We start from the raw sequence: 18,752 nt of genomic DNA on the forward strand, positions 1-18,752 counted from the left end.
GATTCCACTGCCTGTATCACTCGTTGTCCGCTGTGTGTGCACGGGTAGTTTTGGAGAAGATTCCACTGCCTGTCTCACTAGTTGTCGGCTCTGTGTGTACGGGTAGTTTTGGAGAAGATTCCACTGCCTGTCTCACTAGTTGTCGGCTCTGTGTGCACGGGTAGTTTTGGAGAAGATTCCACTGCCTGTCTCACTAGTTGTCGGCTCTGTGTGCACGGGTAGTTTTGGAGATTCCACTGCCTGTCTCACTCGTTGTCGGCTCTGTGTGTACGGGTAGTTTTGGAGAAGATTCCACTGCCTGTCTCACTAGTTGTCGGCTCTGTGTGCACGGGTAGTTTTGGAGAAGATTCCACTGCCTGTCTCACTAGTTGTCGGCTCTGTGTGCACGGGTAGTTTTGAAGATTCCACTGCCTGTCTCACTAGTTGTCGGCTCTGTGTGCACGGGTAGTTTTGGAGAAGATTCCACTGCCTGTCTCACTCGTTGTCGGCTCTGTGTGCACGGGTAGTTTTGGAGAAGATTCCACTGCCCGACTTTATTTATCCTGCGAAGGAAAGTTGTCCCCCACCCGTCCCCAGGATAACTAACACTAACTTCGGGCGAAAGTTTCGAACAGGGCAGGGCCGGCGGGCTGCGCAGGAATCGTTGACGTAGCCCGCAGATGCGGTGACGTCAGGAAGGGGTGACGTCAGCAAAAGGCGGGCGGTCGGAGGAACAGCTATGGCGGAGGCTCCGACCGGGGAAGGCGGCGGCGGCGACGCCGACGACGAGGCCGATTACTTCGACTCGAAGAGCCACTGCCTGGAGCTGTCGCGCCGGCAGAACGAGCAGCGGAAGCGCGGCCTCTTCTGCGACCTGACGCTGTCGGTGGGGGGCCGCGAGTTCCGCGCCCACCGCTCGGTGCTGGCCGCCGCCACCGAGTACTTCGAGCCGCTGCTCGGCGGCAACTTCGAGGAGTCGCGCTCCGAGCGGGTGGAGATGCGCAACTGGAGCACCCAGCCCGGCCCCGACCCCGACACCGTCGAGGCCGTCATCCAGTACATGTACACCGGCGCCATCCGCGTCTGCACCGGCACCGTCCACGAAGTGCTGGAGCTGGCCGACAGGTGAGCGCCTCGGGCTGGGCCGGGCCGGGCCGCGCCGATATGATTGGCTGACGGGGCTGAGGAGCAGCCGTGGCATTGGCTGAGGGACTGGGGTATCAGTAGTTTCATTGGCTGAAGGACTGGGGCAACAGGAGCTTCATTGAGGGACTGGGGCAAGAGGGGTTTCATTGGCTGAGGGGCCGCGGTATCGGGGGTTTCATTGGCTGAGGGACTGGGGCATCAGGGGCTTCATTGGCTGAGGGACTGGGGCATCAGGGGCTTCATTGGCTGAGGGAGTAGGGCATCAGGGGCTTCATTAGCTGAGGGACTGGGGCTTCATTGGCTGAGGCATGAGGGGTTTCAATGGCTGAGGGGCCGCAGTATCAGGGGCTTCATTGGCTGAGGGACTGGGGCATCAGGGGCTTCATTGGCTGAGGGACTGGAGTATCAGAGGCTTCATTGGCTGAGGGACTGGGGCATCAGGGGCTTCATTGGCTGAGGGACTGGGGCTTCATTGGCTGAGGCATGAGGGGTTTCAATGGCTGAGGGGCCGCGGTATCAGGGGCTTCATTGGCTGAGGGACTGGGGTATCAGTAGTTTCATTGGCTGAAGGACTGGGGCAACAGCGGCTTCATTGAGGGACTGGGGCATGAGGGGTTTCATTGGCTATGGGGCCGCGGTATCGGAGGTTTCATTGGCTGAAGGACTGGGGCATCAGGGGCTTCATTGGCTGAGGGACTGGGGCATCAGGGGCTTCACTGGCTGAGGGACTCGGGTATCAGGGGCTTCATTGGCTGAGGGACTGGGGCTTCAATGGCTGAGGCATGAGGGGTTTCATTGGCTGAGGGGCCGCGGTATCAGGGGCTTCATTGGCTGAGGGACTGGGGTATCAGGTTTCATTGGCTGAGGGACCGGGGCTTCATTGGCTGAGGCATGAGGGGTTTCATTGGCTGAGGGACTCGGGTATCAGGGGCTTCATTGGCTGAGGGACTGGGGCTTCAATGGCTGAGGCATGAGGGGTTTCATTGGCTGAGGGGCCGCGGTATCAGGGGCTTCATTGGCTGAGGGACTGGGGTATCAGGTTTCATTGGCTGAGGGACCGGGGCTTCATTGGCTGAGGCATGAGGGGTTTCATTGGCTGAGGCATGAGGGGTTTCAATGGCTGAGGGGCCGCGGTATCAGGGGCTTCATTGGCTGAGGGACTGGGGTATCAGGTTTCATTGGCTGAGGGATTGGGGCATCAGGGGTTTCACTGGCTGAGGAGCCGCGGTATCGGGGGCTTCATTGGCTGAGGGACTGGGGCATCAGGGGCTTCATTGGCTGAGGGACTGGGGCATCGGGTTTCATTGGCTGAGGGACTGGGGCATCAGGGGTTTCATTGGCTGAGGGTTGGGGAGCGGGATTTCATTGGTTGAGGGGCTGGGCAGCTGAATTTCATTGGCTGTGGGACTGGACGGTTAGGGGTTTCATTGGTTGAGGGGCTGGGCAGCTGAATTTCATTGGGTTGTGGGACTGGATGGTTAGGGGTTTCATTGGCTGAGGGTTGGGGAGCTGAATTTCATTGGGTTGTGGGACTGGACGGTTAGGGGTTTCATTGGTTGAGGGGCTGGGCAGCTGAATTTCATTGGGTTGTGGGACTGGATGGTTAGGGGTTTCATTGGCTGAGGGTTGGGGAGCTGAATTTCATTGGGTTGTGGGACTGGACGGTTAGGGGTTTCATTGTTGAGGGACTGGAGAGGGAAGGGCTTTACTGGTTGAAGGAGCAAGCTTCGGGCTTTCTGGGACCAGGTGTGTGGGTTGTTTTTAATGGAGTGGGTTGAGGGTCTGAACACAGAATATTACAGCTCTGGGCAGGCCATTTGGCGCAGGCCACACTGATCTTGAATCTGATTTGTACTAAATGCCTTCGGGTTCAAGTTTATTTTTACCTGATTGTACATACATATATATAGATAGAACCAAACAAACCAACTTCTTCCCAGACCACGGTGCACCCACGCAACATGGATCACACGCAGCAGATAAAACAAAATATTTCCACAAACAAGTTAACAACCTGTCATTCAAAGTCTATGTAATGCGAAGCCACAGGTAAACAGTATTCATCTCTCTGTCCTGGTGGCAGGGTATTCACTCCTCTTGTAGTATCATCCGTTTCTTTCATAGACACCTGTCTGTCTTCAACTCCACCAAATTACCACGTTCCACGACTACCCTAGGTAACCAAGCACCGACATAAGAAAAAACAACTTGCCCCTCATATCACCTTTAAACTGCCCCCACCCCATCTCTGGCAGATGTCATGAAAGTTGTTGTTATGCAGCTACAGTACATTGCGATACATTATAATAAAATCTGTAAATTACAGTATTGAAAAGGTTAGTAGTGCAAGAATAGAGGTAGTGTTCATGGGTTCAATGTCCATTCAGAAATCAGATGGTAGGAGCTGGTCCTGAATTGTCGAGTGTGTGCCTTTACGTTCCTGTTTCTCCTTGCTGATGGTAGCAATGAGAAGAGGGCACGTCCTGGGTGATGGGGGTCCCTTTTGGGGCATCGCCTTTTGAAGATATCCTGGGTGCTGGGGAGGATGACTGCCCATGACTGTTCAGTTCTCTGCAGCTTGTTTTGAATCTGTGCCTTTAACCCCCCCTCTCCCCTGCCCGCCATACCAGACAGTGATGCAGCCAGTTAGAATGCTCTCCACAGCGCGTCTAGAAATTCCGGTGCTTTTCCATCGTCGTTGAGCTAAGTGGAATGCATTGGTACTTGCAAATGCAGGTGGAGCTTAGCAGTCACTTAGTGATTTCACAAGATCTGTAGTATGACAGTGTATTCCTCTTCCCGCTTCCCTCTTCCCTCTTCTTGAAGTACCAACTCCGACCTCTTCCCTTTCCTCCTCACCTCCCCCTGGTGTTCCAGCTTCTTCCATTTCTCCCACGGTCCACTCTCCTCTCCTACCCGATTCCTCCTTCTCCAGCCCTTTGCCTTTTCCAACCTCCCAGCTCCTTATTTCAAACCCCCACCCCCCACAAACTGGCTTCACCTATCACCTTCTAGCTTTTCCTCCTCCCCCCCACCTTTTTACTCTGACATCTTCCCCCTTCCTTTCCGTAGATGCTGGCTGGCCTGCTGAGTTCCTACTGCATTTTGTTCAAAGACTTATTTATTATCAATGTATGTGTGCTTCACACAACCCTGAAATTCGTCTTCTCCAGATAGTCACGAGACACAGAGAAACTGTGGAAGTCATTCAAAGAAAAGCAGCAAACCCACCCACCCCCCGGCACAAAAAAATGAATGGCAGCAAGATCTGATCATATTTTGGGTCGTATTGATGTGGAAATGGTGGGGGTTTTCAGGGTTCGCAAACTTTCCAGCACCACTGTTTGTGTGTAGTGTGTGAATGGAACTGGTGGGGGGGAGGAGATGAAGATGGTTAATGGGGAACTCGCGGGTGGGATGTAGGAAAGTAAACTAATAATTAGAGATTGGGTTAAAGTGAATATATGATATAAAACATAGAATTTCTGGGTACAGCACAGTAAGTCAGGGTCCTTCTTCCCTCAATGTTTTGCTGACCAAAGTAAATGTACCATGATTAAACCATCCTTTCACTCCCATAAAGCCCATCTCATTATTTTTCATATATTTGTGAACTTTTCTAAGAGTTCTTTTATTTGCATTTTTGAGCTAAGGGGCAAAAGTTTAGGGGTAACATGAGGGGGAACTTCTTTACTCAGAGGGTGGTAGCTGTGTGGAACGAGCTTCCCAAAGAAGTGGTAGAGGCAGGTTCGATGTTGTCGTTTTTAAAAAAAAAAAATTGGACAGCTATATGGACAGGAAAGGAATGGAGGGTTATGGGCTGAGTGCAGGTAGATGGGACTAGGTGAGAGTAAGCGTTCGGCACGGACTAGGAGGGCCGAGATGGCCTGTTTCCGTGCTGTAGTTAAATGGTTATATGATCATCAGCCCCCAAACTCCCTCCCCTGCACAAAGTGCAACAAGAACTTTGACCTCCAAACCCCCTCCCTCCTGCGCAAAAATGAGAAAGCAGGCGTAAGCTCAGAATACAAAAACCGTAAGGCTGAAAAAGTCCACAGTCCACAGTCCAAATCCATAAATGCAAACCCTCAGAAACATCCTCCAAGATCATGGAGAGAGAGGGACACGGCTCGAGGGCTGAGGCCTTACCCTCCAGGCACAGAGATGGGCCACACAGGCTCCTACAGCAACAGAGGGATCAAAGGGGGAGGCCGAACACTTGCTCGCCTCTGTCGCAGTCTTCATCGTGGCTTTAATTGGTGAGTAATAGAAGCTTCAGTCGAAGAAATGGAGTTGATCATCGGCTAGCATCCCGTCTCAAGGTTTCTTCGCTTCGAGGCTTCGGGCTTGGAGCTCGGAAACTTCACTCAGTCGATCTCCAAGCTGTAAATTGCAGGCTTCAGCAGTTTCAGAAACATGCTTAAGATGAAAAACAGATATAAAAAGGCGTGAAATAACTGGTTTTGTGGTCTTATGCAGAAGGTGTGTGTTGCTTTGGATTTCAGCATCTGCAGAGCCTCTTATGTCTGTAATATCACAGCTATTCTGGAGAGGATGAGTGCTGTGAAAATATCACCGTGAGTGGATGATTCAGAACCCGGGTCGGGGCAGATTGAAGGAGGCATACATAAGAAACATTTCGTGCAGGGAGGAATCGAAAAAGAAATGCTGGAGGTACCCAGCAGGTGAAGTGAGCAAGGTGACGTTTGGCCAGGGGGTGTACTTTGGATCACGTTGCTAATTGTCTGCTTTCACCGATGAACCTGCTCCCCTTTCAGTTGAGACCCTCATCAGTGGCTTAATCTCAGCATTAAACGGATCTAGCCCATGCAAATATTATTCAATATAGAGCCAAAGGAAACAGCTTTCCCCTGGGGTCAGGGTGCAAAAGACAGTAACAACAGTGCAAAGCAAATGTGGTTATGACAGCGGAAAGCATGCAGTCAGAAGAATATAATATAGCTGTCCCTGAATGGCATGTCCTGCAAAATGGGATGTTGTCCTGTTCCAGCTTGTTCTTCCTCGGAGTGAACACCAGGGGGCAGCACCCAGCAGAAGATGGAGCTGGTCTATCATAATGAAACCAGATTTTTAAGATGGTGCTGCTGGGAACGTCTGCCCAAACGCTTGATCACTGCTCTTGAATGTGGGAATTGTTGCTTGCCAACCTTGGACTAAGGCTCTGGATGACGCTGAGAGTCAGGACATTGAATTGGAAGTGCAAAGACTGGACCGGTGAATAACAGGAATGTGGGGAGCATTGTTCATGTTTCTAAACATATAAAATGTGCTTTTAACCAGGGGCCCACAGACAGAGTCAGAGTCAGGTTTAATATCACTGGCATTTGTCGTGAAATTTGTTTTTGAAGCAGCAGTGCGTAATAAACAGCTAATACACACACATGCACGTACACAGAGACAGACACGTACACACACACACACACATTACATATTCATTGACATAAAATGTGGAATAGGCGTTTGCAGCCCTTCGAGTCGCACTGCCCAGCAACCCCACAACCCCCGATTTAACCCTCGCCTGATCATGGGGCTATTTGCAATGACCAATTAACCTATCAACCGGTACCGTCAACCATCGGTAAATACTGGGGCCATTTCATCCTATTGAGTCACCACTACCTCTTCAGATGCACGGCCTTGCCCAAAGAGTCAGATCTACCCCAGGTAAAGGAAATAGCCAGGAGAAATATCTGGTAAAACCACACTGGAGCGCAGGTTATATTAGACAGAGCCACAGTCTCGGCCTGATCACTTCCTTCCCACCCAAAGCTGCGTATCTTGCGATCTTGGTTCTCCCAACATAATCTAAGTTGGGTGATCATCCTCATGACCAGTGGGATGTGGCCAATAATTCATATCCATCTGCACTCTTCGCAAATACGACAGCAGTCGACCCATTCCCAGCTGCAGAGCAGAGAGAGGAGATGGCCTGACGGCACCAGCACACGGAACTACAGCGAGAGGGCAGCAGACCCGTACACAACATAGTCATGCTCTGACTACTCTAATCACGCCTAATGCAAAGTAATCGCCGAACCTCTTATTGTGGCTGGCGAAGAGCTTTACCGCCACGTCCTGAACCGGAGTGTGGCTCAGGATATCCGAATCCTATATATTTATATTTGTATCAGATTCTATTTTTTAAAAAAAAGCCTATTCTTAAGGACCTGCACTATATTTAAAGCAATAATCCTGTGATCCTTTCTGCAATGCTAATGTTAAATTGTATTTTTATGCCGTGATTGCTTGAAAATTAACCATCCCCTCTCTGGATTATATTTATTTTATTGAGATACAGCATAGAATGGGTCCTTCAAACCGTGCCACCCAGCAACACCAGGTTTAACCCTAGCCTGATCATGGGGCAATTTACAATCACCAATTAACCTACCAGCCCGTACATCTTCGGGCTGCGGGAGAAAGCCCACGCGGTGACGGGGAGAGTGTGCAAACTCCTTACCGCGGGAACTCCTTACCTCCTGCACTGTAAAGTGTCGTGCTTACCACCATACTACTGCGCTGACACACTAAAACACCTCAGCAGCACGTCGATTGCGAGACTCCCACCGCCCATGTTTGTTTTTAAGATGAAGAAGCACACGTACCATTTAACCCTGTGTGGCCAAACCTCAGTTAAACCTCTTGAGCGTGTCTGCGTACCTTTATGCATTGAGTTGCTGCCACATGACTGATTAGATATTTGCTTTAATAAGCAGGTCTATCTAATAAAGTGGCCTCTGAGCGTATATAACGTGTGATCTGTTTGCTCTCAGATGTGTCGTCCATTGTTAACACTCACAAGATTTTCCCAAACTTGACATTTGCTTCTTCCAGGTTCCTCTTGCTCCAGCTGAAGGAATTCTGTGGGGAGTTTCTGAAGAAGAAGCTGAACCTTACGAACTGCGTGGCCGTTCACAGCCTGGCCCACATGTACTCCCTGGACCAGCTGGCGCTGAAAGCAGCAGACATGATTCGCAGGGACTTCTACAAGGTGATCTGGGACGACGAGTTCTACACGCTGCCCTTCCACCTGGTCAGGGACTGGCTGTCGGACTCTGAGATCACGGTGGACTCTGAGGAAGTTCTGTTTGAGGCGGTGGTGAAGTGGGTTCACCGGAACCCCGAGGAAAGGGAGAAGCACTTCGAGGAGTTGTTCAAACTCTTGCGGTTGCCCCAGATGAAGCCCACCTACCTCACCCGCATCATTAAGTCCGAGCAGCTGGTGGCCGGTAGCGCCAGCTGCCTGCGGCTGGTGACAGAGGCGGTGGAGGGACACGCGCTGAGGTCGGAGAACCAGCAGCCGGCCAGCCCGGACAGCTGGGCGTCGCACGTGGTGCCCTTCCAGCCCCGCTTTGGCCAGAACATGGACGTCATCATGGTGGTGGGCGGCGTGTCAGAGGGCGGGGACTACCTCAGCGAGTGCGTGGGCTACTTCGTTGACGAGGACCGGTGGGTGAACCTCCCCCACATCCACAACCACCTCGACGGCCACGCCATGGCTGTCACCGAGTCCCACGTCTACGTGGCGGGCTCCATGGAGCCCGGGTTCGCGAAGACGGTGGAACGCTACAGCCCCAACCGTAACAGCTGGGAGCAGCTGAGCAACCTAATCACCAGGAAGCACTCCTTCGGCCTGATGGCGGTGAAGCAGCACCTGTACAGCATCGGGGGCCACGGCAACTTCAGCCCGGGCTTCAAGGACGTCGACGTCTACGAGCCCGAGAACGACCGGTGGCACCACCTCCAGTCGGCCCCCAAGATCCTGCGCGACGTCAAGGCCATCAGCGTGGAGGACCGCTACGTGTACGTCACCGCTCGCAGCCCCGTGGAAACCGACAGCGAGGACGGGCTGGGGACCGTCAGCGCCAAGTACGACACGGACACGAGGGAGTGGCAAGACGTGGAGTCCCTGCCGCTGCTGGATAACTACTGTGCCTTCCAGACGGCTGTCTCCACCACGAACTTCTACCACACGGCCTCCTGCTGCCCCAGGTGTTACCCCGTGACGGACAGCGAAGCGAAGCGGAAAATCTCCAGCACCGCGGCCGACGAGATCCTGGAGAGCTTGCCCCCAGAGGTGCTGAGTATAGAGGGGGCGGCCGTCTGCTACTTCCGCGACGACGTCTTCATCATCGGCGGCTGGAAGAACAGCGACGACATAGACAAGCAGTACCGGAAGGAGGCGTACCGCTACTGCGCCGAGCGGAAGCGCTGGATGCTGCTGCCCCCCATGCCCCAGCCCCGGTGCCGGGCGACCGCCTGCCACGTGAGGGTCCCGTACCGGTACCTGCACGGGGCGCAGAGGTACCCAATGCCGCAGAACCTGGCCAGGCAGCGGGAGAGGCTGCAGCAGATGCAGCAGCTGCACCGGCGTTCCCTGATCCTCAGGCGACAGCAGCAGCCCCAGGTCGACTGCTGACCGCGTGGCATCGCCATCGGAGACTCACACAGCCGCCCGAGTACAAAGGACGTGCAGCTTGTTGGTGTTTATAGGTAACTAGTAACTCCTGTCCTGTCCAAGCATAAACTGCAATGTCATTGTAAATTTGGAACGTTGAAAATGTTGGTAAGGTTTGTAAAATATGCTTTGCCTTAGTTAAGTTTATTTATTCACTTCAACCCTCTCACTAAATATCCTGGTCACTCAAGACCCATTTTTTATTTACCAATGCAGAATTGATAAGCTTTGTCATGTATATTTTGTTTAAGTAATTCACTTCAAGAAGTTTGGGTGGAGGTGGGGAGCCTATTCTGTTGAGTCATAGTAAATGCCTCTTGTCGCTCGATATCAACAGCCGCTCTTTGTTGTGGTCGGGCGACCGTTCTGTCAGCACTCAGAAACAAAGGGTGTTGGTGTGATCGGTCTCGCGGGTGCTTCTGCACTGCCGGAACCAAGGTCTGCCCCGATCCGGAATATTAGATTAACGCCATCAAAGACCCTGGCAGCTTTTGCCTGAATTTTCCGGGTGGCAGCCAGTAAGAGGGACGTTGCCCTGGAAACCTCAAATATCAGCGCGCTCCCCCGGCCACTGGGACCGCTGCGATAAGCACGCGAGTAGGTGAGGAGCGCGCTCATTAACAGGCGAGCAGTGGTCGTTGTTTCCCAGGCTGTTCGAAGCCAGTTACCTTTCCGTCGTACCTGAAGTGTTGTCTGCCAGTCGGGCACTCCTGGCATTCGGCAGATCGGCGTCGAGATGGCGCCTGCCCTTCGAGCTGCCGCTGCTGAAGGTGTCAAGAGTTCCCAGTGAGGAGCGTGACGATTGAGTTGCCGCGGTGACCACTGACCGCCGTCCCACACAGACCCCCAAGCTCAGTACGTGAGACGTGTTCTTAACATGGCCTCTCATCACCTCTGAACCCATGACTTTCAGAAGTGAACATTTACACGAAGGTGAAGTGCTTTCCTTTGCAGTTCTAGGTTTAGAATGACCGTAATTAAAATGCACCCACCCTAATTACCGTAATTAAAATATCTAGGAAGCTTTGAAATGCAACAATGTGAAATGATTCTGTTACATCACGGTGGTGTTTCCAATGTGTTTGGTCTTCTGGGGTGTTGTTACTAGAAGCTGCAATGTGTGTAAATGTATATTGACATGTCAATCCTTGAATTCTAGGATGTATTTTCCAAGTGCAGGTCCGTTTGTTTCAGAAGTTAAGCTCGGAGGAGGCAGTAGCATATGTTTGGTCAGGCCGTTCTAATTTCTGTATCAGAAGTGGTCCTGGAATTCGAGTAAGCAGTTCAAACCTGATTTAAAATTAAATTCACTTGTAAGCGCATTTGTGAGATGCATTGGTGAAAAGGGTTTATTGTGTAGGGTATGGTGACCGATCGTTCCTTTCTCACCCCATCTGACAGGCTATGTCGCTGCTGACTGCCACAAGGTCTGTACACTTTTTGACCCTACATATAAACTCAGTTTTTTTTTACCATTGTTGACGCCCTAGCGTTCGCTCAGAAGTCTGGTTTAATAATTGTCTCCTCTTACAGCGGTGACTTCTTGCGCGTGTCCTGAGCAATTGGGCAACCTCCCGTTTACTGGGCTTAGTGTTGACAGTCACATACTCCATCCAGCAACTACTGTTTCCCTTCCTAATTCCGATTTAAAATAGAATAGGAACCTTTACATATAATCTCTAGACCTGGTAAGAATAAGTGCCCTTGATAAAGTAGAACTGAAGGTAATCTGTCCGCCTGCTTACGCCCGGGAACCACGTACACTCTCCAGTCACAAGCTTCGGTTAGGAAGGACATCTTTTAATGGGCTAAATTTTTAAAACTATAGTCCTCCTTCCAGCACTGAAACGGCCATAACAATCTCGGCTGCAATATCTGCTTTTGTTCCTCCTTAAAAAAAAAATACACGTCTCTGCCATCAAATGCATCAGCACGCCAAGCCAGACGGAGATAATGTGGTGAGAACATGGCGGTATTCATTGATCCGTCGCCTCTGGAAGCAGTAGTGTGCTCAGTGGCTTTCCCAATTCTTGCTGTGTAACGGTGGTTCAGGAATGAATGCAGTCCTCTAACTGCTAAATACACTGTCACTTGTCGCACGAGCTACTGGAGTCATCTCTACACCCGTGTTACCGTGCTGATGAGTTGTTTTATTTCCAGACCCAGCGCCTGCAGCTTGGGAATTGATGGTAAGTGATTCGCAGCATGGTTTTTGCGTGAGTTACAGTCACTGCTTGTTTGAAATGGATTACTAAACCCAGTGGAAAATACTGTGCCCACAGCTCCCCGATAAACCAAAAGGAAATTCCAGCAACGATTAGTCCCTTTCAGCATGAAGCCTTGCTGCCTACAAATAGCCTTTTTTTGATCGATCCTAACCAGTGTTGTCAGTATCTTGTTGTGATACAGATCTCTCACCAGATTGTCTCAAACCAGCTGTCTCATTGTGACACAGATCTCATACCAGATCGTCTCTAAACAGTGTTGTCATTATCTCATTGTGATACAGATCTCACACCAGATTGTCCCTAAATAGTGTTGTCAGTATCTCATGGTGATACAGATCTCACACCAGATCCTCTCTAACCAGTGTTGTCAGTATCTCATTGTGATACAGATCTCACACCAGATCGTCTCTAAACAGTGTTGTCAATTCCTCATTGTGATACAGATCTAACACCAGATCTTCTCTAACCAGCATTGTCAGTTTCTCATTGTGATACAGATCTCACACCAGATCGTCTCTAAATAGTGTTGTCAGTATCTCATGGTGATACAGATCTCACACCAGATCTTCTCTAACCAGTGTTGTCAGTATCTCATTGTGATACAGATCTCACACCAGATTGTCTCTAAACAGTGTTGTCAATTCCTCATTGTGATACAGATCTAACACCAGATCTTCTCTAACCAGCATTGTCAGTTTCTCATTGTGATACAGATCTCACACCAGATCGTCTCTAAATAGTGTTGTCAGTATCTCATGGTGATACAGATCTCACACCAGATCTTCTCTAACCAGTGTTGTCAGTATCTCATTGTGATACAGATCTCACACCAGATCATCTCTAAACAGTGTTGTCAATTCCTCATTGTGATACAGATCTAACACCAGATCTTCTCTAACCAGCATTGTCAGTTTCTCATTGTGATACAGATCTCACACCAGATCGTCTCTAAATAGTGTTGTCAGTATCTCATGGTGATACAGATCTCACACCAGATCATCTCTAACCAGTGTTGTCAGTATCTCATGGTGATACAGATCTAACACCAGATCATCTCTAACCAGTGTTGTCAGTATCTCATTGTGATACAGATCTAACACCAGATCGTCTCTAACCAGCATTGTCAGTTTCTCATTGTGATACAGATCTCACACCAGATCGTCTCTCACCAGTGTTGTCAGTATCTCATTGTGATACAGATCTCACACCAGATCGTCTCTAAACAGTGTTGTCAATTCCTCATTGTGATACAGATCTAACACCAGATCTTCTCTAACCAGCATTGTCAGTTTCTCATTGTGATACAGATCTCACACCAGATCGTCTCTAACCAGTGTTGTCAGTATCTCATTGTGATACAGATCTCACACCAGATCGTCTCTAAATAGTGTTGTCAGTATCTCATGGTGATACAGATCTCACACCAGATCTTCTCTAACCAGTGTTGTCAGTATCTCATTGTGATACAGATCTCACACCAGATTGTCTCTAAACAGTGTTGTCAATTCCTCATTGTGATACAGATCTAACACCAGATCTTCTCTAACCAGCATTGTCAGTTTCTCATTGTGATACAGATCTCACACCAGATCGTCTCTAACCAGTGTTGTCAGTTTCTCATTGTGATACAGATCTCACACCAGATCATCTCTAACCAGTGTTGTCAGTATCTCATGGTGATACAGATCTCACACCAGATCTTCTCTAACCAGTGTTGTCAGTATCTCATTGTGATACAGATCTCACACCAGATCATCTCTAAACAGTGTTGTCAATTCCTCATTGTGATACAGATCTAACACCAGATCTTCTCTAACCAGCATTGTCAGTTTCTCATTGTGATACAGATCTCACACCAGATCGTCTCTAAATAGTGTTGTCAGTATCTCATGGTGATACAGATCTCACACCAGATCTTCTCTAACCAGTGTTGTCAGTATCTCATGGTGATACAGATCTCACACCAGATCTTCTCTAACCAGTGTTGTCAGTATCTCATTGTGATACAGATCTCACACCAGATCATCTCTAAACAGTGTTGTCAATTCCTCATTGTGATACAGATCTAACACCAGATCTTCTCTAACCAGCATTGTCAGTTTCTCATTGTGATACAGATCTCACACCAGATCGTCTCTAAATAGTGTTGTCAGTATCTCATGGTGATACAGATCTCACACCAGATCTTCTCTAACCAGTGTTGTCAGTATCTCATGGTGATACAGATCTCACACCAGATCATCTCTAACCAGTGTTGTCAGTATCTCATGGTGATACAGATCTCACACCAGATCATCTCTAAACAGTGTTGTCAATTCCTCATTGTGATACAGATCTAACACCAGATCTTCTCTAACCAGCATTGTCAGTTTCTCATTGTGATACAGATCTCACACCAGATCGTCTCTAAATAGTGTTGTCAGTATCTCATGGTGATACAGATCTCACACCAGATCTTCTCTAACCAGTGTTGTCAGTATCTCATGGTGATACAGATCTCACACCAGATCATCTCTAACCAGTGTTGTCAGTATCTCATGGTGATACAGATCTCACACCAGATCATCTCTAAACAGTGTTGTCAATTCCTCATTGTGATACAGATCTAACACCAGATCATCTCTAACCAGCATTGTCAGTTTCTCATTGTGATACAGATCTCACACCAGATCGTCTCTAAATAGTGTTGTCAATTCCTCATTGTGATACAGATCTCACACCAGATCTTCTCTAACCAGTGTTGTCAGTATCTCATGGTGATACAGATCTCACACCAGATCATCTCTAACCAGCATTGTCAGTTTCTCATTGTGATACAGATCTCACACCAGATCATCTCTAACCAGTGTTGTCAGTATCTCATTGTGATACAGATCTCACACCAGATCATCTCTAACCAGCATTGTCAGTTTCTCATTGTGATACAGATCTCACACCAGATCGTCTCTAAATAGTGTTGTCAGTATCTCATGGTGATACAGATCTAACACCAGATCATCTCTAACCAGTGTTGTCAGTATCTCATTGTGATACAGATCTCACACCAGATCATCTCTAACCAGTGTTGTCAGTATCTCATTGTGATACAGATCTCACACCAGATCATCTCTAAACAGTGTTGTCAATTCCTCATTGTGATACAGATCTAACACCAGATCGTCTCTAACCAGCATTGTCAGTTTCTCATTGTGATACAGATCTCACACCAGATCGTCTCTAAATAGTGTTGTCAGTATCTCATTGTGATACAGATCTAACACCAGATCGTCTCTAACCAGCATTGTCAGTTTCTCATTGTGATACAGATCTCACACCAGATCATCTCTAACCAGTGTTGTCAGTTTCTCATTGTGATACAGATCTCACACCAGATCATCTCTAACCAGTGTTGTCAGTATCTCATTGTGATACAGATCTCACACCAGATCATCTCTAACCAGTGTTGTCAGTATCTCATTGTGATACAGATCTCACACCAGATCATCTCTAACCAGTGTTGTCAGTATCTCATTGTGATACAGATCTCACACCAGATCGTCTCTAACCAGTGTTGTCATTATCTCATTGTGATACAGATCTAACACCAGATCGTCTCTAACCAGTGTTGTCAGTATCTCATTGTGATACAGATCTCACACCAGATCATCTCTAAACAGTGTTGTCAATTCCTCATTGTGATACAGATCTCACACCAGATCATCTCTAACCAGTGTTGTCAGTATCTCATTGTGATACAGATCTCACACCAGATCATCTCTAACCAGTGTTGTCAGTATCTCATTGTGATACAGATCTCACACCAGATCTTCTCTAACCAGTGTTGTCAGTATCTCATTGTGATACAGATCTAACACCAGATCGTCTCTAACCAGCATTGTCAGTTTCTCATTGTGATACAGATCTAACACCAGATCTTCTCTAACCAGCATTGTCAGTTTCTCATTGTGATACAGATCTCACACCAGATCGTCTCTAAATAGTGTTGTCAGTATCTCATGGTGATACAGATCTCACACCAGATCTTCTCTAACCAGTGTTGTCAGTATCTCATTGTGATACAGATCTAACACCAGATCGTCTCTAACCAGCATTGTCAATTCCTCATTGTGATACAGATCTAACACCAGATCTTCTCTAACCAGCATTGTCAGTATCTCATTGTGATACAGATCTCACACCAGATCGTCTCTAACCAGTGTTGTCATTATCTCATTGTGATACAGATCTCATAACAGATCTTGTTGCGACAAATCATCACATTAAGAAACAAGGTTTTCTTTCCCCTTCTCTATTTTTGTGAAATCTGCTTCTTTCATCTTTGGCAGCTTTTTCTTGGATTACTGTGGCAGCTTTAGTGTTCTGAGTAAAGGCTGATTTATACTTGTGAGTCAAATGTACGGCGTAGCCGCGTACCCTACGCTGTACTCTACGCAAACCCTACGCCGTAGCCTAACGCGCACCTCTCCCAAAATGTAACTGCGCGTCGCGGTGTCGCAGACTGAAACAACTGTGATTGTTCCGCCTGGTAGCATCGCATTTCCTCCTACGCTGCAATAGCTTCCCACTGGGCGACTGAAGGGCAGGGAAGGAACTCTGGCTGTAATGCTTTCCGTAAAGCTTTACAGACCTCCGAAATTACGGAGGACCCTGTGCTTGACGCCAGTTTGTAGCTGGCTGCTACAGCCTGTTGACTTCCATCTGAAGCTAAACCTTCGAATGGTGATTGCCAGTCGCTGCGCGTACACTGATGCGATATTAATGGTTGGAGACGATGAACCAAATCGTCAAATCTACCTGCCGACATCCGAAAATATTTGAAATGCATTTCCTCGTCCGTCTCTCTCAGTGGCCGGACAAGCACAGAATATTCACCCCCCTTCAGTTTCAGTCGCCATTGTCTGAAATTTGGGTTTCTTCGTGTTGAAACTCAACACAGTGGCATAGAAACCCCACCGCCAACGAGCGTTTTGGCGGTGAATTGCAGAGCGACGCAGACACACCAACGCACAGGTATAAATGCTCACAACGGCGTAGCCCACTTGCGTGAGCTAGTACGCACAAGTATAAACCAGCCTTAATCTGTCAGTTAACACGCATGTATAATGACTGATTGCATTCCTTTGCGTGATTTGCTGCGTTTAACCACTCTGGCTGTCTCACTTTTTTTTAGATTCAGCTGAAGCCTACTGGATATGGGAGCTTGTGCTTTAGACATTTCCCGTTTCTTTGTTCACAGTGTGTATGCAACTACCAGAACTAAACCTTGCTCTCTATTGAAAGAACTAACAGTGTGGTGGAGATGGGCCCCAGCTGTGCTTAACAGGCCTCTCCAAATTCTGCCGCTTGCTTTTGGTTAGTTTTAACTTTTGTGTGCTCTTTTTATTCTTTCTGAGTTATTGGCCTCTCTCTCTCTCCACTGAGATTGGATGACGACTTTGTCAGAGCGTGCGCCATTGATGACCTAAATGTGTATGTCAGGGGTGCTCACAGTTTTCATTTCTCCCTTTGGCCAAGGGAGCAGAGACTTCTGCTACTGTGTGGTGATGTTGGCTATTGCGAAGGGAAGGTAGTTAAAAGTCCATTGTGTCCTCGTCTGAAATCCAGGCTGTTTACTGCATGTGTTTGAGATTATAGTTGGTCTAGTTTCTCTCTGTCGCCCTTGGCAATCCGTTAAACATCCCCTCTGTCAAAAGGTTTGTTTGTAAAGAAGCAGGCTTCTCCATCCGCGCACTTCTGCAGTGAGCTGAGCACCATGTCGTTAACGTTGAGTTACGAGGGATAGACCGAGGAGTATCTTCTGAACAAAAGTTGTGCTTGTAAACTCCATCCCCCATCTGAACCATTTGCATCTGGTTTGTCTACACCTCACAGTCCCTTTCTATGAAATGCACGTGCATGTTTGGCAATCTGAACTTATCTATTCGTTTTTATAAAATACGGCATGTCAATAAAATGGTTACTTTTACCACGGAATATATCTGTCTTCTGTATTGAAAGTGTTACTATGCAGAGAGCCATACGCCCACTTGACAGACTGTAGAATTAAACATCTACTGTCTCTGTTTTTTATTATGTACAGTACGTCTTTCCTAGGTGGAGATGGAGCAGCAGATCTGTACTGTGTGTTCAGATACACAATCGTCATTTACCCATAAAATGCTGGAGGAACTCAGCAGGTCGGGCAGCATCTATGGAGAGGAATAAACAACTGGTGTTTCGGGCTGAGACCAGAAAGAATTCAGAAGATGGCAGGGAGGGGAAGGACTACAAGCTAGAAGATAATAGATGAAGATAGGTGGGTGGGGGGGGGGTGGAGGTGATGGGTGGAAAAGGTAAAGGGATGAACCTGCCTTGGCCTGAAACGTCAGCTGTTTATTCCTCTCCATAGATGCTGCCTGACCTGCTGAGTTCCTCCAGCATTTTTATTCTGAATTGAGATGCAGCACAGTGGGCCCTTCGAGCTGAGCCACCTAGCCCATTTAATCCCCCTATTTAATCCTAGCCTTATTCACGGGACAATTTACAACAACCTACTAACCGGTATGCCTTCGGACTGTGGGAGGAAACCAGATCACCTGGAGGAAACCCACATGGTCACAGGGAGAACATACAAACTCCTTACAGACAGTGGTGGGGTTTAAACCCAGACAGCCTGTACTGTAAAGCGTTGTGCTAACCAGTACGCTACCATATTGTCCTGTTTTGTATGAGCTCTGGGTTTCCAGCCCCTGTAGAATCTCTTGGGTTCATCGTTTACCCACCTTATTTTCCACTAATTACAATGATGTTCTTGTGTTGGCCCTTGTTATATTTTATATTCCTCGAAAGTATATGTTTATCTTTTAGCCTTAGGTATAATGAACACTGGGATCACAAGAACTGATTTATTATAAATTACGTACACCAGCCCTTTCTACAGG

At 48.3% G+C, this 18,752-nt stretch overlaps 1 protein-coding gene across 2 annotated transcripts in view; it reads left to right on the plus strand.

The window, feature by feature from the left end:
- Window positions 1-696: 696 nt before the first annotated feature.
- klhl11 (kelch-like family member 11) overlaps window positions 697-18,752 on the plus strand; it is a 32,752-nt gene continuing 14,696 nt past the window's right edge. The window contains exons 1-2 of one of the 2 annotated variants that reach the window (XR_010016481.1): window positions 697-1,104; window positions 7,981-9,639. Coding sequence is in view for 1 of the 2 variants with exons in the window: in XM_063036914.1 (XP_062892984.1) it covers window positions 719-1,104; window positions 7,981-9,565 (1,971 nt within the window). In the remaining variant the exon portion in view is untranslated. Of the gene's footprint in view, window positions 1,105-7,980; window positions 17,926-18,752 lie in introns of those variants that run through there. The other variant, XM_063036914.1, reaches the window with a different exon arrangement.

The sequence above is a fragment of the Mobula hypostoma genome, chromosome X1 (assembly GCF_963921235.1).
Source record: "Mobula hypostoma chromosome X1, sMobHyp1.1, whole genome shotgun sequence".
Taxonomy (NCBI): domain Eukaryota; kingdom Metazoa; phylum Chordata; class Chondrichthyes; order Myliobatiformes; family Myliobatidae; genus Mobula; species Mobula hypostoma.